General features: G+C 36.8%; 1 protein-coding gene across 10 annotated transcripts in view; it reads left to right on the top strand.

The window, feature by feature from the left end:
* Positions 1 to 24,791, top strand: part of Mapkap1 (MAPK associated protein 1) — a 233,627-nt gene that overhangs the window by 34,282 nt on the left and 174,554 nt on the right. For 8 of the 10 annotated variants that reach the window (XM_063227619.1, XM_063227611.1, XM_013153476.3 and 5 more), the window contains 2 exons: positions 1,529 to 1,618; positions 15,135 to 15,283. The exons of 1 other annotated variant lie outside the window; for it this stretch is intronic. In XM_063227619.1, coding sequence (XP_063083689.1) covers positions 1,529 to 1,618; positions 15,135 to 15,283 — 239 coding nt within the window. The remainder of the gene's footprint in view (positions 1 to 1,528; positions 1,619 to 15,134; positions 15,284 to 24,791) is intronic. One more of the 10 variants, XM_063227624.1, reaches the window with a different exon arrangement.

The raw sequence follows: 24,791 nt of genomic DNA, 5'->3' as shown, positions 1-24,791 counted from the left end.
CATCATAAAGAATAATTTGCTCTCACAATGGAAATAATTAATAGCATTTCCCATATCTAAAGGAACTTTATCAAAATAGGGTTTGAGTGAAGGTTTGAATATAATTTAGAGCCATTGATTCTCAGTTCTTTAGTCGAAACTGACTTCCTTGTAGGTTATTGAGATGATATCTTATGTGACAGTTCAAATGGATTTCACTAGGTGAATGCTGCTAAATTGAGAGCTTTATGATTATATTACTTTGGCTGTATCCTTCACATTTATTAATTGCAATTGAATGTATTTTTCTTCAGTGGAATTTGGTTAGACTATAGTGACATTGTTGGAATGCTTTCGGGAGCACAATTTAAATTTTTGGCAAGATTGTTTTCAGTGTTCCCCTACCACAGTGACAAGGCAGGAGTGTATGTTTTCCCACTTTCAAAGTAGTTGAAAAATAAATTTATTTATTTTTTATTAATAATGTACCAGGATAGGATATTGAAGATTAGCAAGAGAAAACAGTTTCAAGAGATGGAATAAAAAAAAAATAAAGATGGAATCAGTTGTGACTTTCCTTTCCATTGTGATCTCTGTAACGCAGCCCTTGTTAAAGGATGCCAGCTGGTATTTATTTTTTTCTTTTTGTTGGTACCGGGGATCAAACTTGTGACCACACGCTTGCAAGGCAGGCACTTATGCTGCTGAGCTAAATCCCCAGCCCCTAGCTGGTATTTCTTTAAAGGATCAGTTTATCCGTTTTTGAAGGTGGATCAGCCAGTAGCAAGATGATCACAAATGCCTAATTTTAGGAACTCATGGTGGTGTTGAAATTTCTTTAGGTAGCACTTAGATGCTAATAATTAATTGAGATTGTTGGTTGTCCTAGTGACTAAGGAATTTACTTTAATCCTTTCAGCATATCTTAAAATTTTTTAAAAGAAAAATTGTTCTTTTTAAGATTTGACTAATGTTACAAAGATACAAATCATTTATTTTATTACCTATAAACTGTTTCAGCCCACTGAAGAAAAGCTATGCTAATTTATATAGCTTTGACATTTTATAATTTTCATGATTTTTAGATAAAGGATTTTATATTTAAAACTTTAATAGTCTAGTCTGAGTTCATTTATCTTTAATTTTTGAAACGGGTAGAGTAATTCATAACAGTAATTTTATTCCTGTAATGTAATATTCACTTCAGTTCATTTGTGCATTAAAATTCCTTTAAGACCGTTATTAATGATTTATATAATGAAATGTCATATTAATCACAGAAGTTTTCACATTTTATTATTCTCTTCCATGTTAATACTATCTTTATGATCTCTATTAATGTTTTATATCCTCTAATTTCAATTATAAATCAAGAATATTTTCATGTTTTTGTTGGTATTTCTTTTCAGGGGTGCCACCTTTAAAATTTTATGACTTTTCCCCTACATATGCAATATAAAACATCTTTATTCATATAAAGGTAGTTAATTATGTCTGTTTATAGTAAACTTTCATTGACAAACTTATAGTTATAATATTTCTTTTTAAGCTCAAAGATTAGAACGACTCCGAAAAGAGAGACAAAACCAGATCAAATGCAAAAACGTTCAGTGGAAAGAAAGAAATTCTAAGCAATCAGGTAAATGGAAATAATCTTAATTCTTAATTCAATATTTATATATTTAGTTTATATTATTATATAAGAACTTTCTTTTTCAGTTCATCCTTTTAAACCCTCTGGGTGCATCCTTCTTATGTTTTGGGTTTTGAGTTCTTTACTGTTTGCCTTGACCCTCTGAAGCTGTGTGTCCTTTACATCTTGTCTTTTTGTCTGCCTTTCACCCTGGGTCATAGGAATTCATGTATGCAAAGAATATTTTGCAGAAAATATGTCAGTACCTTGCTCTTAGGCCAGGGATTATGCTGTGCATTTTTGATGTCTCTTGGATTATAGATCAGTTTATGACCATTTGTAACCTAGACTTACCCTTGTCTCATTAGTGGCCCTAATGACAATTTTTTTGGCATATATGCTAAATCTTTTAGTCTAAAAACTATTATGTTGCTGGTATTATTTGCATTTGCTGTATATGTTATAAATGCTATTTGTATTTTCAAAGGTTCAAGCTCACAAGAAGAAAAGACCTTTAAAAAAACCATTTTGAAAGAAATTGTCATTAAAATGCTTTATAATGGTTATAGGATGTTTCCTAGGTTTTCTCGTCATTCTCTTTTAAAAGAAATATCTAGCTGGGCATGACGGCATACTTTTGTAGCCCACCATGCTGGAGGCAGAAGCAAGAGGATCTAAGATTCAAGCTCAGCCCATGCAACCTAGTGACTTAGCAATACCCTTTCTGAAAATAAAAGGTTAGAAAGGGAATGGGGGTGTAGGTCATTGTGAAATCCTTAGGTACATTCCCAGTGCCAGGGATAGAATGAGGGGAAGAGTACCACCCTGGTTTTTAACAGATGCCTAATAAATCTTTGTTGTTCCACTGGTACACAGTAATTGTAAGACTAGCAATATTAATGATTCTAATAGTACCTGCAGTACCTACATAGTGCTGTGTTAGGTGCTTTACATGTATTACCTAATGCAATAGTCTTGCAAATGGTGTTGTTACTTTTATTTACAGATGAGACAGAGGCCCAGAGCCATTTCATTAACTTGCTAAGGTTACACGGCGAGGAAGGAGTAGTGTGATAGTACTGTGTTTTATATCCAGTTGTGTCCTTGTGCAAGGGCCTGTCTCACACTAAACCACACTGTGTTTCTTGCTTTTTCCCGCTGTGATTGTGGACGCCAGTGTCCTTGTTCAGTATGCTTTTTCTAGTGATAGCTTCTAAATAATGGCTCTGGAGAATAAGAAAGTTCATTTTTTTGCTTTTTTCCCCTCATGTCTCACTGTGTGACTTGTAGTACTTGAATATTTCTTTAGTTTTATTTTCAATATTTAAAAAATTTTATTAGATTAACCTCTCATGTTGATCTAGTTAATACTTCTCCCTGTTGTATTTAATACAGACTGAGAACAGTTTGTATCACTCATCATGTCCACTTTCTTCAGATTTTCCATACATATATATATTGTAATATAGTTCCTATTAATCGCTTCTTAATGACTACAAAGCCATTCTATCTAAACTCCTCAATTTCTCTAGCTACCTTTTGCCTTCTTTACTTTTGTACCTTAAAAAATTATAAATAAATAAAGAGGGTGGACAGAGTACCTAAAATACGAGTGCAGCAACCCTTTTTACAGTATGACAAGTAGTTCATTTTAAATTTTGATACAGAGTGGGGTGTGGTGGTACACACCTATAATCCCAGCACTTGGGAGGCTAAGGCAGGATTGTTGCAAGTTTGAGACCAGCCTAGGTTACAAAGGGAGCTGAAGGCCAGCATGAACTACATAGCAAGACCCTGTCTCAAAGAAAACAACAACAAAAACAAAATAAATTTTGATACCTTTAATAAAAATAATTTTATTTGCTCCTTTCCTTTTTTTTGTCTTTATAGGCATGCGCTATCATACCTGGCTCCCATTCATTTCTTTAAATTGAATACACTTTGCAATTGTTTCCATTATTGCATAAAAAATGTGCTGGAGAGATAGCTAGTAGTACCCCTTTTGCACTGATTTGTAACTACACTGTTCATTATATACAAAAAGTGATAAAAATGCATTTAATGTTTAAATTTAAATTAAATTAAGTTTAATTTAATTTAATTTTTTTGGTACTAGTAATCAAACTCAGGACCTTGTGTTTGCAAGGCGGGTACTTGTGCCATTGAGCTATATGCCCAGCCTGAATGTTTAAATTTTTTATAGTAAAGACACAATGCCATCCCTACCCCTCACGCAAATACTTCGCCTTGCCTCAAAAACTTACCCTACCATTCTTGCCACTCTCTGAAGTAGTCCTGGAAGCCCTCTTTTGTGAGTGGCTTTATAAGATATGATAAAAAATACATCAGATGCTGCTGCTAACTTCCGTCTAGTGGAAAGGGAGCCTTGTAAAAATATTACAGTGTGTCCTCACTTATTTTACTCACTTGATCTGGCAGTGTATGGCTTTTAGCCCTCCCCCAAGTTAAAAGGATCATGAAAGATAAATGTTTTGAGTTGGTTCAGGTCATCAAGTCAGCCATGACAGTGCAACTAAAGGCAGTTAAGAAAGTGATCTTCAGGACTGGGGATTTAGCTCAGCGGCATAAGTGCCTTCCTTGCAAGTGTGCAGTCGTGAGTTCAATCCCTGGTACCGATAAAAATGAAAAAGACAAAAAGAGAAGAAAAAGAAAGTGATTTTCCAGAACTGCTTCAGAAAGTGATAAGAACAGTGTGATAAACATATTTGAAGCAAGGGGGAGTATTTTGAGGGAGATTAATGGCAAAGTGTCTTTTACTACAATGAATTTTAAAAGTTTAAATTTGTGAAAATTTAAATATGTCATATTTTTCAATCACACTTTGTATGTTTACTTCTTTCAGTTTCCTGTCTCTCAAAGATTTCAATAATTGATCTTGTGATCTAATTTCTGGAGAAGGACCTTAACATGTCTGTGTTAGTTACTTTTCTCCTGGCTGAGACAGAATACCCAATGCCCAAAATAGAAGAAAGGTTTATTTGGTTCACAGTTTGTAGAGATTTCAGTCTATATATAGTTTTGTTTTTTTTTTCAGTCTATATATACTTAGCTGGCTCCAAAGCAGGGTGGCATGGGAGACAAGCATTGCAGAGAAAAAATAGTTCATTGCAGGCAAAGGCAGCAAAGCAACAAGGGGAAGACAAGCCTTTTCTGTCCCTCACATTGTATCTGGGCACCAGGATTAGAGTGGTGCCCCGCCAGTCAGTGTACTGGTTTAGTAACCACACAGCTTTAATCCCAGCATCACACACTATCTTCGGCCATCTCTGAAGCCCATCTATGACCACATGAGAGGCTTTGGGGAGACATCTGGACCCAGACTGTAACAATGTCCATGTTTAAAATGTTGACCTTGACTCTGGCCAGACTGATAACCTGCTTGGTGGTCACATCTGATAGATCAAACTTTATCAGTGTACAAAGGGATGATTTTGAATTCTTCCTTAGGCTGGGTTCCATCACTAACCCACGGCTTGACACTCGGTACCCTGCAACATGCTAGAAGAGTGGAAGCAGCAGTTCCCCAAGCAGCTTCCTGGAAAACTGTGCAACCATTTTGTTTGCACACATCTTTCAAACTTATATTCTCTTTTGGCAAGAGATGCTATGTTTAAATTCTCTTAATCTTTGGAATTTTGAATAGGTAATCATTGTTCATTCCATCATTCTTTTTCTGCTAGTTGTTTTGTTAAATCCTTTCATAGGTTTTTCTTACCTTTGTTTTACTTTATTTTCTACTAGAAATCAATATTATAAATATGATGAGCTCCCATAGAATGTCCTTTTCCACAGTTATTCCATCTAAATCCAGTCCATTCTTTTAAGATGATGAAAATGTAGAGGAGTTAGAAAGGCTCTTAGAGGCCATTTGGTTCATGTTCTGAAGTTCCTTACGAACTTACTCATCCATGTGCCATGATGCCACATTGTAAATACAGTATTTTAGGGAAGGATCTTTTTCATATTCCTATAACAGTATTGCATAGATACATATGAAGATGGTGTCTTCAGAAATCTTGTTTTTGAGAATAATGTCATATCAGAGCTCCAGTATTTTAAATTTTATTGTTTCAAAATGATATTGGACAACTAGGAATGTAGCTCAATGGGTAACTGTATGCTTAGCATGTATGAGTCTCTGGGCTCAATGTCTAACACGTGTGTGCATGTACACACACACACACACAGTGGGCCAGGAATGTTGCTCAGTAGTAAAGCAGTTACCTAGTGTGTGTGAGGCCTTTATTCAATCTCCAGCACTACTTTTTCAAAAAGGTGTTAGGTTAAAAATAGTGCTATTTTTTTTTTCATTACTTGTTGAGTTAACAAGCATTTTTTCCATAACCCCTGTGTGCCATAAGAATTGCTGAAATTTGGTTATGTAATGTCTATTATTGGTTTCTTTATTTTCAATAGGGATTTAGCTCAGTGCCAAAGTACCTCACTGGCAAGTGTGAATTTGTGAGTTCGATCCCTGGTACCAAGAAAAAATACAGATTTTCAAATATAGTGGCTGTATGAAAATTTAGAAATGAGGAAAGCCACAGTGCCCCCTGCCTCCAGCCAGCCAAAGAGGAGAACCATAAAGGCACTCGCCTCTCCCACATTGCAAGCCCAAAGCTGGTAGTCTGAGCAGCTATTTAGAGGATAACAATATGCAATACGGTAACTATGGGAGATTCCCTACTGTCTTATTTCTGAAATCTTCTTATCAGGATTTTCCCTGTTTTGTTTTGTTTCATTTTATTCTGTATTATGCCCATTAAAAAAATTTAGAAATGCATCCTGGAGTGCATGTTATAACGATATTCCTTATATATTTGTGGTTTCTACCTGTGGAATTCTGATTGCATTAGACAGGAAGTGCAGCCTATAATGTCTAAAATCTCCCTGGGAGTTTTGATGGGTAACCAGTTCTCTTTATATAATGTGCTACTATTTCATCTTTATGCAAGTCTGGCAAATTAATTGTTAATATGTCTGTTTTACTGTTGAGAAAACTGACGTTCACAGGCTAAATAAGTCTTCCAGGATGTTACAAGTAGTAGATGGCAAAGCCAGAGTTCTTGTCCTGGCCAGTGTGACTCCGGAGACTTTAGTCTTCCTAGTCTGCTTCGTAGACAGCTGAGAGCAAGTAGTTCCTGAAGCACTGGCTGTTGAGGAATCTGATGTTGCCTGTTGCTTTCCTTCTCTGTCAGCTGTGGCCAGGGCCGGGGAAGTTACCAAGTCCTTTATAATTTTTATTTTTTTAATCTATCAGTAATCTCACATCTAGGGGTAACGGCTGTTTGAATATTTTGGATGTATTTTAGGCTTCATTTTATATATATATATGGATATATACATTTTTAACAATATTCTAATTCTAATTATATATGATTTTCTGTGTGTTTTTGTGCACACAGATAGCTCATAAATATGAAGTTATATGGTGTCTTCATATTAAGGCTGTTCCTATTTTTATAATACCTTTGTAAATACCCACATGCCCCTAACTTTATTAAACTTATATAAAGAAATCTATTGTTCCTAGGGGTATAGCTCAGTGGTAAGTGCTTGCCTAGCTTGGGCAAGGCCTTGGGTTTATCTCCCTCAATGCAGAATCCCCCATCTATTGTTTTGGTTTTTTATCCAGCTATTAATTAATCTTTATTAACTCTAATATTTATTTTCATCTTTCTGAATATTAAAGTACATGCTTTTCTCAAATCTGATGATAATTGGCTTTTCTAGTCTATTTTTCCAATTTTGTGTAACAAAGATTTCCAATCATTTATATTGTTTACTGTTTTTGCAAATAAAAAAAGCTTTAGTGTTGAGAAAGAAGCAGAGCTTCAGGAAGTAGAGCCTTATGACTGGCTCGCACCAGGAGGAAGGGCTCTCACAGTCTCCCTGTTGATCTTTCCTTTGTGCCCGTCTCCTGTCTCCTACCTATTTTCTGCCTGCCCCCCAACAACTCTATTTCTACTTTGGTCCAAGGTCATTCATCCAATAAATATTTATTATTCTTGAGTAATGAATTAGTCAACAAATAGTAAATGGACAAGATCCTTGCCTTCTTGGAGCTTATATTCTAATGGAGGAAAATAGTAAACAAGTATAGTCTATTAGAGTGGAACAAGTGACAGAGAAGAAATAACCATATAAGGGCAGGGGGTTGTGCTGTTTTTCACAGGATGATCAAGGAATGCCTCAAAAGAAGGGAATGTTTCAAGAGTGATATCAGTGTGGGAAAGGAAAGTCATGCAGAAACTGGGGGATGAGTGTTCGCGAGGAGGGAAGAGCAAATGTGAAGATTCTGAGGCAGAAGTGTGCTGGTGTATTGAAGGGGTCCTGAGGAGGTGTATTGATTAGGAAAGTAAACAAGGGTAGAGTGGAATCAGAAACCAGTCATGGGACACTCAGAGCAGGTGTTTAAGATCTTTTCAAAAACTTTCTTATTGTAGAAAATTTCAACCCTGAATAAAAGAGATAGGTAGTTTAATGAATCCCTCAACATCTGTCACCCACCTTCCAAAATTATCTACATGTGTCTGGTTTTATTTCATTTATATATTGTTTTACCTGCCTCTTCTGGATTAGTTTTAAGCAAATTATAGCTATCATATAGTTTTATACCTTAAGTACTTACATATTTTTAACATGTAACAAAATTGTAATACAGTAATCTCTACAATTTAATATTAATATACTTAATATTACTTTAATTACAAAGAAATAATTATTACCATTTAAAATCATAATAAGGAAGTTCTTTTTAATATGCAATGATATTATAAAGAAATAATTTCTTTATTATTATCACATTATCAAGCACTGTTCACATTTCCCTGATTGAAGGTTTTCTGTTTTGTTTTTCCCCAGTTGGTTCAGGTTTAGAACTACAGTCCACATGTTATTTTTGGTTAATATGTCTTATTTCCTTTTTAATAGTTTCAGTTTTTTGTTTGTTTGTTTTGTTTTTTTGCTTGTAATTTATTTGTTGAAGAAGCTGGGCCATTTGTCCTGAATTCCCTACACTTTAGATTTTAAGTGTATCTCTATGGTCTCATTTAATATGTTGTTCGCCTATTTTCTATAAACTGGCAGGTCTGGAAGCTTACTCCAATTGAAGTGTGGTTTGGTAAGAATATTTTTATGTTTTTCCATATTTCCTATTATATCACACCAAGAAATGTGGAATGTTTTGTGACACTGAGACTGATGGTGGAACCAGATGTTTTCCATCTATTATTAAGTTATTCTCATCAGCTCTTCACCTAATGGTTTCAGTGCCCCTGATGGAAAATTAACTATTTCATTAGGAGTGGTAAGATGATGGTTTCTAATTTTATCACTCTTTATTAATTAGTTTTCATGTAAAGACATGTATTATTTGATTGTTCTTAGACAATTCATGAGTAAGGGAGGATAAATGCTTTTTTTCCTTCGTTAACAATTTTCAAAATTAGAAGTTTATTCCCTAGCATCCTACCTAAGTGACCAATGCAGGTTTTTCTTTGTATCATTATGAATTTGTGGGTTGTTAAAGCATATTTGGTATTTTTCAGTTGATTGCAGTTGTTTTTCTTTTTGATGCTAAAGCTGTCCTTCTATGTAAGGAGTCCCTTGATGCTGGCTTCTAGGTTTTGTTTACAATGCCAGTAATCTTTCGTAGCTTCCTTGCTTTCTTGTATGACAAGCGGTTCTGGGTGTACAGTACACATTTGTTTCCCTAAATCTGCAGTCAGCCAATTTTTCAAAGAGTCTCTCTTCTCTGCGGTGGTAAATGGCACTTGGAGACGATGACCTGCACTCTTGGGGTGCTTACTTGAGTAGATTTTTAGTGGGTAGAGTTCGGAAAAGATTTTAAAAAAGAAATACGAATTAATTCTGGTAATTCTAGTATAAATTTATGATTACACAATATTTACTTTTTTGAATTTATGTATCTTTTACACTGAAATTGTGGTTCCAGAATAGAAATAACAACATCACTAAAAAAATCTTTTGATTTTTCTGTCCACTTAATACTACATATATTCACCCCACTCCATTTTTGTGGTACTGGAAAAAGAACACAGGCCTTTTGTACCAAGCTGCATCCCTACCCCTTTTTGTTTTTTATTTGGGGACATTTTTACTAAGTTGTCCAAGCTAGGCTTGAATTTGCAAGCTTCCTTTCTAAGCCTCCCAGAATGTTGGAATTACTGGTGTGCGCCACCAACCCCTGCTGTCCCCTCTTTTTAGTTATCATACTATATATTATTTGGTACAATAGTATTTATTAGCACATTCTGAGAATTACTCTGGAGCAATATGTAGAGATAGGTTTCATATCATTTTATAGCTGCATAGTACTCTATGATGTGGAAATATAGTTTAGTCAACCAGTTCTTTTTTAAAAGATATATACGTGTACCAACTCCACAGAAATGTAACCTTTATTTATTGCAAAGTTGTACTAATAAAAATTCAATCCCAACCCAATCATTTAGGAGTCACCAGCATGTAGAGGAGATACTTCTTTAGATTTTTTATTTATTTACTTTACATTTAGTGAGGTGTACATTAGATGTGCATTTCAATTACTTTTGACAAACACATACTCCTATGTAACTAATATGCAGCCAAGTAAAGAGTAGTTCTGTTGTTTCAGAAAGTTCCCTGGTGCCCCTTTCTAAATCATTCATTCCCCAGGGGGCAACTAGTGTTCTTATTTACGTTGTCACAGTTTAGTTTCACCTCTTATAGATGCTGTTTAAAAGCATAAGGCTGAATGAGATTATGGAGATTGTAAATTAGAGAAAGAAGAGCCAGGGATATAGCTCAGTCGCACAGGGCCTGCCTGGCAAGCCTGAGGTTATGAGTTTGATTCCTGGTACCGAAGAAAAAAGAGGCCAGGCACTGACTCTCACAAGAATGGCAGTGACCCAGGGAGCAGTGGAGAGGAATAGCAAGGGAGTTGGAGGTTAAGAGCCAGAGAAAGCAGAGTCCAGAGAAACAAGTGAGGAAAGTGTTTAAAAAGGAAGGAGTGGTGGCTGGTGTCAGATGTAGCCAAGAGGTCTTATAAGACAAAGAATTGGTCAATACATTAGCAGCAGTGGATCACTGGTAAGCTTGATGCAAGTTGCCGTATTAGAGTGGTGTGGCCTGGGTGTGTGCTTGGAGTAGATTTGAGTGAACGGAATGAGAAGAATTGGACAAGAATAGAGACAAAGCATTTTGAGGTGCAGAAAAATAGGGTAGTATTTAAAAAGGTAGAAGTAGGGGATAGAGAACAATAGAATTCTCTTTCTTTTCTTTCTTCCTTTCTTTCTTTGTTTTTTTCTTCTTTTGGACGAACAGTGTTTCAGTGTTTTTGTGCATTAACATGACTAGTAAAAGGGAAAGTTGACAATGGCAGAGAAATAGGAGAGAATAGCTCTAGTGATATCCTTTGGTTGGCAAGTCTCACACAGGGAGTGGCTGGCCTGAGAAACAGAGACCATAGGTGCTTGCTCCATGGCCTCAGGTGAGAGCAAGCAGAAGTTCTCTTTGGTTGTTTCCAGCCACCTGCACCCTTCCTCCACCCTCTCACCCCTCCCTGTTGTAAAGGAAGCAGGGGCGAGAGAGAAGATGGTGTCAGAGGTCGGGTAGTCCAAGTGTATTACCTGGAGAATAGAAGTATTGTTTCACCGCCTGGCACCTAACCCTCCTGATGACAGTTGGGTCACTTGTTTGTGATAACACAGTTGCTTTCTTCAGGGTGCCAGTTGTACCTTATATCGTAGACTGTGGTGAGCACAAGGTGAGAAAACACCACCTTTGTTCCTGGCCCATAATAGGTGTTTTGTAAAAGATCATTCCTTTTCTAAATGCATTTTTATTAGCATGTATTTGCAGAACATAATGATTACATTTATCATGGGAAGTTTGTACTTGTGTATACTACATCTTAATTCTTTTTTGTCCTCTTTTCCTCTCAACTCTCCTTGCTCCCTCTAACTTTTTTATTTTGTATTTTTTTTGGTACCAGGAATTGAACTCAGGACCTTGCACTTGCCAGGCAGGTGCTTATGCCTTTGAGCTATATCCCCAGCTTCCCTCCAACTCTTAATCCCCCTTCCCTCTTGAAAAAGTCCTATTTCTTGTTTTTTCTCTGATTCTTGTTTACATATCCTTCTTCCTTTCCTTCCTGCCTCCTCTATCTCTTGCTCTTTCCCATTTGAAAAAGATCTGTTCTACTTCTATTATCTATTCTTTATTTTGTTCTTCATTTATATTTTGGGCTTGTCACATAAGAGAAACCAGGTGATATTTAAACTTGTGTGTCTGATTTATTCCACTTAGTATTGTTGTTTCAGGGTACTGACAAATTGCCAAAAGTTTATCCTTCTCTGTGGTGGAGTAGTTCTCCACTGTGTATTAATATCACATTATTTTATCCATTCATGTGTCAGTGGACAGATCGGCCACTTCCAAGATTTACCTGTTATAAACGTGGGTATGCATGTACCACTGTATGTAATATGATGCCTTTAACACTTTCGAAAGATTCCTAGAAGAGAAATAGCTGGGTCAAATGCAAAACCTATTTTTAGCTTTTTGAGGAATTTACATACTGATTTCCATAGTGATTGTACTAGTTTACATTCCCACCAACAACATAGAAGGCTTCCTTTTTCAACCTCTCTGGCTTTGCCAGCATTTGCTATTATTTGATTTGCTTGATGATTATCATACTTTCTGGAGTAGGATGGAATTTCAGTGTAGTTTTAATTTGCATTTCTCTAATGACCAGTGGTGATGGACACTTTTTCATGTATATACTTACTATTTGTACTTCTGATAAGTGTGTTCATTTCATTTACCTGTTTTTTGACTAGATCTCTTATTTTGGGGAGTTCAGATATTAGTCCTCTATCTGAGGAATGGCTGGCAAAATTTTCCCCTTCTATAGGTTGTCTCTTTACTCTGTCGCTTGTTTCCTTTGCTGTGCAGAAGCTTTTTAATTTGATGTGATCCCATTTGTTGATTCTCAGTGTTATTTGTTGTGCCACTGGGGTTCTGTTTAGAAAGTCCTTTCCTGCACCTTTGTCTTCAAGAGGTTTGCATGTTTTATTTCCCAGAAAATTATGTGGTTCTATTGTAACGTTTAGATTTTTGGTCCATTTTGTTTTTATTTTCGTAGCTGGTTAGATTTGTGGATCTAGACTTGGTCTTCTGCATGAAGATATCCAATTTTTCCAGCACCATTTACCAAATAGTCTTTCTTCCAGGGTATGTTTTCGGTTCCTTTGTTGAAGATTAAATAGTAGAAAGACCATTCCTTTTAGTAGTCATAAAATTGTTACATTATAGGTAGAAAAGTTGGTCCATTCATTTTTCTTTCTCTCTTTTGCTTTCTGCTCCTTTCCTTCTTTTTTTGAGACAGGATATTGTTATGCAGTTTGGGCTGGTCTTGCCTTCACTGTGTAGCCTAGGCTAGCCTTGAATTTACAGCAATCCTCTTACCTCAGCCTCACAAGTGCTGGGATTTCCCACTTGGTGAAAAATATTTCTGTTATTTAAAATATCACTAAAGTCTAATTAGATTAAAATTAATTAGATTAGATTAAAAAATAATTTTATATGGACATTAAGTGTGTTGTTTTAATTTGCTTGTTCAGAATCTGCAATTTGTAGTCAGCTATAACATTTCTAAAAACAATTAGATATAGTAGTCCATCCTAACTTGCAATTTTGCTTTCCATAGTTTCAGTTACCTATAGTCCACCTCAGTCTGGAAAGATTAAATGAAAAATTCTAGAAATAAACAATTCCTAAGCTTTAAATAACTTTATTGAAGGATAGTGCTAAAATTGTTTCATTTTACTATTAATGTTATTTTTTTAAGGAGCAGTTTAACTTGGCTCACATTTTGTTAATCTTTTACAAGCCTAATTTGTAAATTAAATATTATATCATGTATGTGAGGGAAAAAACAGTGTGGCCTTCTGAGACACATTAAATGAAGTGTGTTGTTAGACAGTTTTGTTGCCAAATACAAAATGTACACAAATTAAGGTGGCTCTGCATCACAGGGTGGCGTAATCATCTGGAGCCACCGGGATGCTCGCATTCCACTGTAGACAGGAAACGTCACAGTGTGGTGCATCACTGTGTACTTAGGCCTAGTGCTGTGTGCATGGTTTTAGGCCTCCCCTGAGGTCTTGAATACTTTCTCCATGGGTAGAGAGGCTACTGTGTCTTCTTCTGATCTGTCTTCTGATTTTCTAATTAAACCTATAGTGTGTCATTCAATAAATTTGATTCACCAATCTGTTAAAAAGATAGTTACATGTTTAGAAAGTTCTGAGTTTTAGAGTTCTCTTGATCTTTCAGTTTAATTTGTCTGTGCTCAAAAGTGAAATGGGGCTGAACCTCCTTATTGTGGATTTTAAAATCTCAGATTTATTTAAAAAGTTGTAAGTTTAGACAGTTTCTAATATTCACAAAATAAAAAAAAATAAGCCCTATGTACTTATGATCTACCTTTATTGATTAATTAGAGAATTAAATGATCTTTTAGAGATGTGGAACTTAATTCACTAATGAATAAGTGTTGATTCTGATAATCATAATCAGAATTTATTATTTTATTCATATATTCATGCAACAAAATTTATCGAGGATATGATTTGTTCATTAATGCCTAGTGGCTAATAACCTTGAAAGAGTGCAAATTCTAGGTATGTTGCTTGCTAACCGTGTGGCCTATAGCAAATTAAAATAAAATTTTTTTTTAAATCAGTACCAGGGATCGAACTCACCACTGCCTGCTTGCAAGGCAGGTGCTTATGCCACTGAGCTAAATCCCCAGCCCCGCAAATTAAAATATTTAAGCTTGTTTCCATATTGACAAAATTGATTTAATGCCCAAATTTACCTCATAGGTTTGTTTTGAGGATTAAGTGAGATACGTTGGAATTAACAGTAAATATACTGCCTACTATACTGTAAATATCCTTTCACTTTTTCCTTGTATCTTTGTCCTCTATATTTTATGATAAATGTACTTGGAGAGTATGAAAGAGTAAGGATGAGGAGTTTGACATCAAAGAAGCAGAATTCCAAAGCTACATGATATTAGAGCTAGGAGAGATCTTCAATGTTACCTGGTTTGAAAAGCCCTAAAAAGTAGAGTAAATCGTTTAGGATCACATAGCTAACCGTTGGTGGCAAAGCCAGGCCAAAACTCAGGCATCCTAACTGAATACTTTCCTATAGAATGACTGTTCTGTTGCTGTGTGAAACTCTTTCTTTCTTCCTTTGAACCCTAGTTATCCTAACTTGACAATCCTGTCCAGTATGTTATTCAGTCCTGTGCCCTCTCAGTACAAACACTGGAATATGTGTGAGGCCTTTTACACACATCAGATCTGAGCATGGCCTGGATCCTCTCTCCTTCAGATTCCAAGAAAGACATTGTAAAGAAGTGGACAAACTGTCTCTCTATGTATAATCACAGAGATGTTTTTGTCTCCTTCTTGTGTCACAGCCCAGGAGTTAAAGTCACTGTTTCAAAAAAAATCTCTCAAAGAGAAACCTCCAAGTTCTGGAAAGCAGTCTATATTATCTGTCCGCCTGGAGCAGTGCCCTCTGCAGCTGAATAATCCCTTTAATGAGTATTCCAAATTTGATGGCAAGGTAAGTTTAAAAAATGAGACTTTGTCCCTTTAAATAATGACAATTGAGTGAAAGTATTCGTTGTTGGATTTAGGATTTAAAAGTGCCTCAGTAATTGTAGAACATCACTCGTGTTTTTTAAAACTGTAGGTATGAAAAGGTAAGAATTTGTGCTCAGTGTGGTTTTCACAGTATTATGTTTGGGAGGATTAAAACAAAACAATCCTGAGCTCTCTCTGTGTCTATCTCTGTACTTAACGATGCTATGTATTTTTAAGAGAGGGAGAACTACATATTTATTTATTTTATTTATATTTGAGAGATTTGGCCAGTTGGATTGTGATTAATCATGGCCTTGATTGCATTGGGAAATCCTTGAACATCATTCTGGAAGGCAATTTGCATTATTTTGTTTAATTTTTGTGACTGCAGAAATTGTTGAGGTTTAAACTTCCTTTCACATTTCAGAATTTCATATTGGGAGGATTCTTGTTTGACACGCACAGTAGAGGATGATTTTATTTTTCTCCTGTTTATTCCAATAATTTGTTGTTACAAAATTAGATTCCTTTTGCTCTTAGGAAGATGGTCACTGTTCCAGGAGGAGCCTTGCTCCACGTGCAGCAAGCCCTTCCCCCACTCACTCCTGGTCTGTGTCTCTGGGCTGAGATGAGTGGGGCTCTTTTCAGGAGACAGTAGCGGTTGATTTTTATACTTACTGCCATTATGTTTGCTGCCTGGCAGTGGTGTGTGGGTGCTTGAGTGATCGCTTCTTGCCTAGAGGGGTCCTGTACAATTTGTCTTATTTCAACACCATTGCAATTAATAAGCACACAGCTCTTTGCTTATGTTTGCATTTTTCTTATTCATGTGCTAGTTCTGTCAGTTTGTCATCTTTAAGCGAAGAGATATTTTCTCTTCTAAACATTTTTACCTCATTCAATTTAGCCTGCTTCCAGAGGCTGAAGTAAACATATATGGAAAGGTTGATGTTTATGGGGAAGGAGCAAGAACTAGAAGCAAAAACAGAGAAAACATGAAGATCCTGTGCTCAGGAATTTCCTCCAGAAAACATCTGAAAAGGCTTTTAGTAAATTACAGATTTACATTGCTCTGAAGCTTCTTTTCAGCCTGCCTGTGCTGCCTTCTCCTGCCCTTCTGTAGAACAAAGCAAGAGAGAAGGAAGCTTCCCCCAGGGGCTTGGAGTCAGACTGCAGAGAATTAAAAAATATGTATTACAATTGATTCATTTAGGTAGAAGTTAATTGTTGGGGTTAGGATACACTGCCTTTTGCTTTTATTGACTGATACCATCTCATTGTTTAAGCATATAAATTACTAGAATAGTTATTGTGTGGTAATGCCACACAATTATTGTGCAGTGTGCCAACAAAATAACACAGCCCTTTTAAAATATTACATTCTAGAATTTTCCTTATATCATTAGATTTTATTATTAATAACTTTGGTTTTGATTTGTCAGAAGGTTGTGAACTCTTGCTTTGTTCTTCTAACTTCTGTAGTGCCAGGGAGAAATTTTTTAAACAAATATAAATTTTATATTTTCATTTCCTCAGTCACAGGAATTTTTTTGTTAGATGTGTGTTTACATTAAAATTCTGTGCTTTTGTCATAGCAAATCTTTTTGTAATCTGCAAAGGATGTAAACATGGAGCAGTCACCATTACACATTGATTAAGAAAGATTTATGTATCGATAAATCTATCTTATACGATGCAGTTTTATTATCTTACATATTACAATTGCTAAAATACAATTAAACTCTTGTTCTCATCTATTATGTAATATTGATGCGTTTGGCAGATATGTAATGAAACTGGCTAATATTTGAAGGATATTGTACTCTACATATTTAATTAGTCTTTCTTTATCTTTGTGAAATGCATCAATATGATATTCAATGACAGTTCAGTGATTAATAGAGAATTATACTTGAGTCAAGCCTTTTTGTAACCTAGAAATTAAAATGACTATTCAAATAACACCTCAAAATGATCAAATTAGCATTTTGTGATTGCATAATAATGGGATTGTAGTAGTTGTAACATACCATGGCTGCCTCTAGAGTTAAGATCATGTCAACCTCTTGATAATAAAGCCTTTTCCAGCAAGTCGACTTTAATAATTTCCAGATTGATTCTTCCTATAAATCATTTGACATTCAGCACTAAATTTTTGTTACTGTTGTAATTTAAAATTATTTTATTTTTATTCAACTCATATTTAAGAAATGAATGTCCTGTTTTAATGATTCACCATCTTGTCGCTGGCACTCCATGCTTTTTGCTTTGAACACAAGGATTTTTTATGTAGTATTTTGATACACACACACACACATTTTTTTTTTTTGGAAAAGATTTGTTAAAGCCACCAAACACACACACACACACACACACACACACACACACACACACACATATGTATTTTTTTCCCTACAGATATTCACAATGCTTTTCTTGGGAATAATGCTTGCCTTATTTACATAATTAACTGAGTTGCTTAGGTCTCTTGGGCAAATTGGCACATAATTGGGGGAGAGAAAGGGACAGGGAAGAGTTTGGGGTCTAATTAAATATGCTAAAAAACTACTTAATTATATATTTCCTCAGGAGACTAGCTGCTGTGCAGTCTTCTTTAAGATTAAACTAGATGTAATATTTTAGAAAAGGATTTTGTGTTTGATGTGGCTTTACAATCATTTTGCAGTTTTAAGCACATTTAGTGTCCCTTACCAGTTTGTGCAAACTGGATTGTTTGCTCTAATGAGTCTAAGCTTAAGATTACTTAGCTCTTGTGCTAAACTAAAACAAATATCAGTAATTTTTGCTTCAAGTAGTAGTTAATACATTGTAAAATAATTTATGGGGGTTTGTTAGTAACTTTTTTAAAACATGAAATTGAGAGAGAAGGACTGAATTGAGATTTGTACTTTATTGTAATTTTGACTTTTTTGGTCAGGTTTATTATTACATTATTTCTTTGACAAGCTGATGGTGCTGTCTGTAACTTGTCTTAGAGTCTCAGATTATGGTTTAGTGATCACTTGGTAAAAGTTGAAGAGAGAGTTACAAGATGTTTTTAGGGGGAATATTTTGATCGGAAGAGGCAAAATGAGGTCCAATGAATCTGCTTGAATTCTTTGATTCTGCTGAGAACAGAACCTCTAAATAACCTCATTAAATAAAAAGACAAAATATTTGGACATGGAAGCAACCAGAAAACTTCTCGAGCCTGTCCTTCTGACTTTACTGTATGTGGAGCGTGTTGGTTGTGTCCAGAGTTGCTTTGGTGTGAGGTGGGGATGGACTCTGCAGATAGGCTGGAATAAGAGGCTGGCTGCCTGTTTCTCCTCTTGTTTCAAATGAGGTCACTTTTTAAGAAGTGACTAACTCTTAATCCTTTCATGCCTGTCACTCACTTCAGAAGCTTTTGCTAGTGTGTCACCACTATTTTGGTCAAACTGAGTTTGCATGTATTATCATAGTGATTAGACGATCAGTAGTCTGAGTACTGTTTCCTGCCAGTACACTTACAAAGAAATGGTACTGATTATTAATTGTGTCATTTCAGCCCTTGCCACCTCTCTGAACCTGTTTCTGTACCTCTGAATAATGATAAAATCACTAGGCCAATGATGGTCGAAGTTAGACAATGCTAGAATAAAACACCCTGCCTAATGAGAGGCAGAATGGCTAATAAACTGTCCTATTCTGTAGTAAGACCTCAGTTATATCCAGACAACATCCTTTACGGTGTGCTATCAGGCTGGGTATTTAATCTCGTGAAACTTGGTTGGGGATCTGGACATACTTCCCTGAAATATGGCAACACAGTATAGTGACAAGTGTCAGCTGAAGGGACCTGAGAAATGGCAAGAAAGAGTCTCTGACTTTCCCCTGTTCTCCTACCCTGAAGCAGGCCACAAGGCCTTCATACCTGGGGGAAAGGAGCCTCCTTATCTCCAAAGGTGGAGGGACCAGAGAGAAAAGTGACAGCACGGGCCTGGCTAAATTTCCCTGGTTAACTGCGCTTTCCTCTTACCTGCTTTCCTATCAGTTTCCAAATGCTTTCCACTCCCCATCATACTTAGAATAAAAACACTCAGATCTAGCTGTTTCCTGGAGTCTTCATTTTCTTAGAAAGTCTCCCATGTCGTGTGAAAATTATTTTAAATAAATCTGGACATTTTGATCCTACTAGTCTTTCTTGTTAATGAGGCCCTGGCCAAGAACGTAGCAGAAGAGATGGAAAAGCTGTTTTGTTTTCCCCTACAAGCTGCAGTCCTCATATGTGACAGGAAGCAATCAGTGTCCTCCTTCTGAGGAGTAAATGAGCTGAGGCCTGGTTAGCAGGACGTGTAGCACATAGGAAACACTCAGAAAATACCCCACCAGTGATGGTATGAACAGTTATTTTGAAGAAAACAAGACATTATAATAGCTAGTGCTGATTTAATATCAGCTTGTTTTGAAGTCCCATCAAGCTTTTGTTCTTCTGTCTTCATCAGTTTTACCATGTTGTATCTTACTGGGTTTTATTATATGTGATAGTATAAAGAAAATTTTTTATGGACCATTGTTCGTTTTCTGTTGGTTCTAAATACCCTGTAATACTGTCATCCTCTTGAATGGTTTTACACTGTTTTGTTATGTTTGATGTTACAGTATATAAAGGTATACTCAAATATTTCAAGGAGACACTATGGTAACTACTGTTACGTCTGGTTGTCTTCTCGTGAAACACTATGTTGCTTAAATCGTTCTGTTCTGACCTGTGTTATTGTGTCCTCTTTTATCTTAATCTCCTTTATTTTTTTTTAAATTAAAAAAAAAAAAGAAAATACCCCACTTGTGTCCCTTTTTAAAGGGACAGTGGCAGTGTCTCTTCTGTGTTGTATTAGGTTGTCAGCAGGATTGAGTGAAAGGCAGCTACCCTTAAAAGCAGGATTTTAGAATAGAGTCCTTAAATAGATGGTCTTGGGTGAAAGCAGTCTGTCTGCTGGTAGAAGTTCAAAAACACAATGGGATTTTGGCCCTGACTTCAAATAGGAAGATTAAGATAAATAATTACTTTCTTTTATTTTTAATTAATTAATTAGTTTATTTGAAAACATGGTCTTGCTTTGTAGTTCAGGTTTCTCTTGAATTCACTATGTAGGCCATGCTGGCCTCAGACACATGCAATCCTCCTGCCTCATCCTTCTGAGTGCTGGAATTACGGACACACTCCACTAGGGCTGATAATTGACTGACTGGCTGACTTTTCTTTCGTATAACAGGATCTTGCTATGTAGTGCAGTCTGGCCTTAAACTCACTATGTGGCGTAGGCTGACCTCTTGCAGTGATCCTACTGCTTCCGCCTCCTGAGTGCTGGGATTACAAGTGTGTGCCACCATCCCCAGCTTTCTTTCATTTTTATATATTCATTATTTTATTTTTGAACAGTGGCTTCTTAAAAAGTCAGTTGAGAAGGTAGTTGGTTATTAGTAGTTCCTTAGCATTTTAATAAAATGTTAAATATGTTGACTTAGCTAAGTATCACTCTAAATATGATAATATTTGCCTTGACAAAGCAGAACCAACCTGGTTGGTATAGACAACTGTGACTTTGATTGTGTTAACTTGTTAGAAAGTAACCACTTCTCTGTTAGAAACTCTTTTTAACAGGGAAACTGCAGAGACCATGGGGGAAGGGATAATTCATAAGTGCTAATTGCTTGGCTGTTAATTTTCATAAGTGTTGATAGAAGCAGTTCCTTAAATTAAACTTTGTTTAAAATGTATCAAGGGAAATATTCCACAATGTCGAGCCTGAAGTGAAAATTAATATGAATGCTGTGGCAATTAACACATACTGGTTAATAGCTTTTAGCAGCATTTTGGGATGATAGTCCTTAAATACATTTTTGCATGCTGCTCTTGTTTCAGCATTGTTCCAGTGTATGTCTGGATAATTATGAACAAATGTTTTCTACAATCATTGCAATTAAATACCTCTCTTCAAAGAAAGTCACTTAAAACTTCGCCGAAAAGCTTGAAACCACCAACAAGCACTGCAAACTTAGAAAAGATCGGCAAATTGAAATCATGGTTTTTTCCTTTTAATTGCCCTTAGAGCAAAATGTTTCTCATCCAAACTTGGAAAATTTGCTATTATCATGGGAATTTTCCTTCCTAATATGTTAAGCTACTTCAGCTTCAGGCTGTCTTTCCAAAACATTATAGCCTGAGCCTTTTGTGTTTGGTATGTCCCTCTCTAGCAGCTTTTACTTTTCTGCCACCTAAGCTGAGACAGTGGCCTTCAGCCTCAGGGCCTCGTGGCCTTCCTTCTCCACCTGCTCAAGCTGGCCTGGCTTCCCTGTCTCCCCCAGAGAAGGTGGTTGACAGTGAAACAGGCTGCCTCACTAAGCCTGCCTCAAAAAGAGTTATCTTGGGTGGCACAGGGAGTGCCCAATAAGACACAAATTTTGAATGAGGAACTGTCTCCCTCTTCCAGTGACTGCATTTTAGATACCTTTTTAAATATAGAAATACAGTACTAACATTTTAGCAGTTATTCTTTTGGCTACTTATCTCTGTGATTATATTGTGCTAGGCCTCCTTTTCACAGACCAGTTTGTGTTAGTCGATTCATATTCACTATGTTTTTACATGTCTAACAGAAGGATCGTTCATTAAAGACATTTTAATGAAATATTTTCCCTCTCCCATTATCTACTTTCTTCTTCTGTTACTTGACATTGTACTAAAAACTCCAGGGGGTGGGCCTTGGGATTTTTGTCAGAGTGGTATTCAAAATAACTTAAAAAGGAATCTTGCAGTGGCACTGTTTAGCTTCCTACTCTGTACTTAAATACTTTGTGCTGAATTCTCTCTCTCTTTTTTTTTTTTTTTTTTTGTCTTTTTCCTTTTTTATTGGTACCGGATCGAACTCACGACTGCCTGCTTGCAAGGCAGGCGCTTATGCCGCTGAGCTAAATCACCAGCCCCTTTTTGTGTCTTTTTTGAGATGGGGTCTCGCTATGCAGTTCTGGCTGGCCTTGAGCTCATTTGTAGCCCAGGCTGATCTTGAACTTGAAACGATCCTCCCACCTCAGCCTCCCGAGTGCTGGGATTACAGGCATGAATCATCACGTCCGGCTCAAGCATCGAATTTGAGTCATAGCATGTACCTCCACCGAATACTGGGGTGACCCTAGGGGCATCTGACCCTCTTTGAGAAGCCCATCAGAGATGTATCCTGGTGAAGGTAGTCCATTTCACCTGAAAGCTCAAGGATGAGGAAGAGCTAGCTAAGTGGAGGGTGAAGGGAAGTGTTGTATAGAGGCTCTGAGGTAAGGGAGGCCTGTGCTTTTGAGGATCCCAGAGAAGCCTTTGTGACTGGAACTTCAAGGGTGAGGTAAGTCATGGTAGATAGTGAAGCTCAGTGGGCAGACCAGGTATGATTGAAAGAAGCATTCTTTTCAGCCTAGGAGTGCTGGGAAGTCTTGGCCGAGTTCACATGGGAAGGTGAGTTAATCAAGGCTGCAGGGTAGGGGCTGGATGATCAAACTGAAGGCCTCACACTGGACAATACCCTGTTCAGCCTCGTTCTCTGACGCTGGAAAGGAGCACTGGGGCTGTGTAGAACAGAGTGTACAGTGATGCCTTGGTTCACCAACTCAGTTATCTCCATGATTCTGTTTGCGCACCAAACTGAATCAAATTTACCCATAAGGTCAACATCAAACGTAGTCATTGAAATTGATTCAGTTCTTGTCCAATTGGGTTTGCAACCAGAATGGATAGATAAAGTTCATGAACCAACGTGAGAATTGTGTAGGAGGATAGAGACCAAGCAAGACACTTTTTACAGCGGTCTGGGTAAGAGAATGGTAACTGGGTCTATGTGTCGGAGATAGAAATTGAATAGATGAAGTCATGAGTTAATTAGTAGACAAGAGTAGTAGAACTTCATGGTGGATTATATGTAGAGAGACACGAAACAAAGTAGTTTCAGTAGTTTCTCAGTTAGATTCTGACTTGTAGAGCTGGACGGGTGGTGAATTGTACCCTCCTTGCATTAGGCAGCACTGAAAGGAGACCAAGGATGAGGTAGACACTCCCCTTGTGAGCAGGTGTGGGCCTGTTGAGTGCAGACCACAGCGAACAGTCTTCAGTCTCCAAGGCCCATGAAGACTCTATTCATATGTTGTTTGGGGGCTGGGTAGCTGCTTGTTTGATTTGTATTTGTGGAACATGAGGCAGTATTCCTTGAGATGGGAATGAATTAGCAGCCAGGAACCTCTTTGGGACTGGGCAAGGAATCACGTCTCGAAGTTAATCCCTTCTCTGATAGCAGGGTTGTGCTCTCAGATACCCAGCCCAACTTACCAAGTTGTTAAAATCAGAGAATGATTTTATCCACATTGTGTTGATTTTTTTTTGAGAGTAATTTTAAATGAGGCAGATGTCAAATGTCATTTAAGAAAATACATTGCTTGTATTTCTAGGAGATTAGTGGACTAAGAAGTAAAGCGTGGACATATTTTTGTTATATTACTGTCTTCTTAGCTAATTAATTATCAGGCTGGTGGATAGAATGAATATCAAGCGCTGAGGTCCCAGGGAAGGCCTAGGAGACAGCCGTGTACATGTAGTGGAGACTCAAGCTGGCAGGAGTTTACACTGTGCCTCATCCTGGGGCGCTTCACTCTGTGTGATATATAATGAGATTTTCTTGTCCCTTAAAGTACTAAGCCCCGATTTTACTACCTTGAAGACACTGATGCAGATAAATCAAATAGCAGCCTAGGATCACCCAGCTGGGCATAGAACCCAGCTGTTCTAATTCTCAGAGATTTCAGTTTTCATTCTTAATGATACTCATATTCACAAAATAAAAACTTGAGTTCCCAGACTGGAAGGCCATGTGGTAGAAGCAGCTCAGAATGAGATGTCAAAGTTAACCCCAGCTGTGCTGTTCTTTCTCTGGGGTCTGGGAACTTCATTTCCCATCTATGAGTCTTGGTTTCTGCATACCTAGAGTGAAGAATTTGACTTAACTCCTTTAGTTTTAGGGTTCTGTTTTTTTTTGTCTTTTTCCTTTTTATCGGTACCAGGGATCAAACTCACGACTGCATGCTTGCAAGGCAGGCGCTTATGCCGCTGAGCTAAATCCCCAGCCCCAGGGTTCTGTATTTTTATGGTCAAGGAAGTGATCAATGTTAATAGTATCAGGAACTACAGATCTAGCAGACAGGTTTAGAAATTATTAGCAGTTGTGTGGATTGGGTACATTCCTGCATCTTGTAAACCTCTATTTCCTTACATTATAAAAAAGAAACTAAGGTTGAGGGTGAGGAAGGGGGAATGCTTTATACCAAGAATCCAATGCATACTTCACAACTGTTTAATTCCATTGACTTTCCTAGTGTGTAGAATGAACTCTTACATTTCCATCTACCCATCTATCCATCCACCCATCTAGCTACCTAGAAAAAGTCATTTACTAAACACCTACACATCC

Source organism: Cavia porcellus, unplaced genomic scaffold (genome assembly GCF_034190915.1).
Source record: "Cavia porcellus strain 051 isolate PalLab524CR breed Dunkin Hartley unplaced genomic scaffold, mCavPor4.1 scaffold_1, whole genome shotgun sequence".
NCBI lineage: Eukaryota > Metazoa > Chordata > Mammalia > Rodentia > Caviidae > Cavia > Cavia porcellus.
This window is presented reverse-complemented; position numbering and strand designations above follow the sequence as displayed.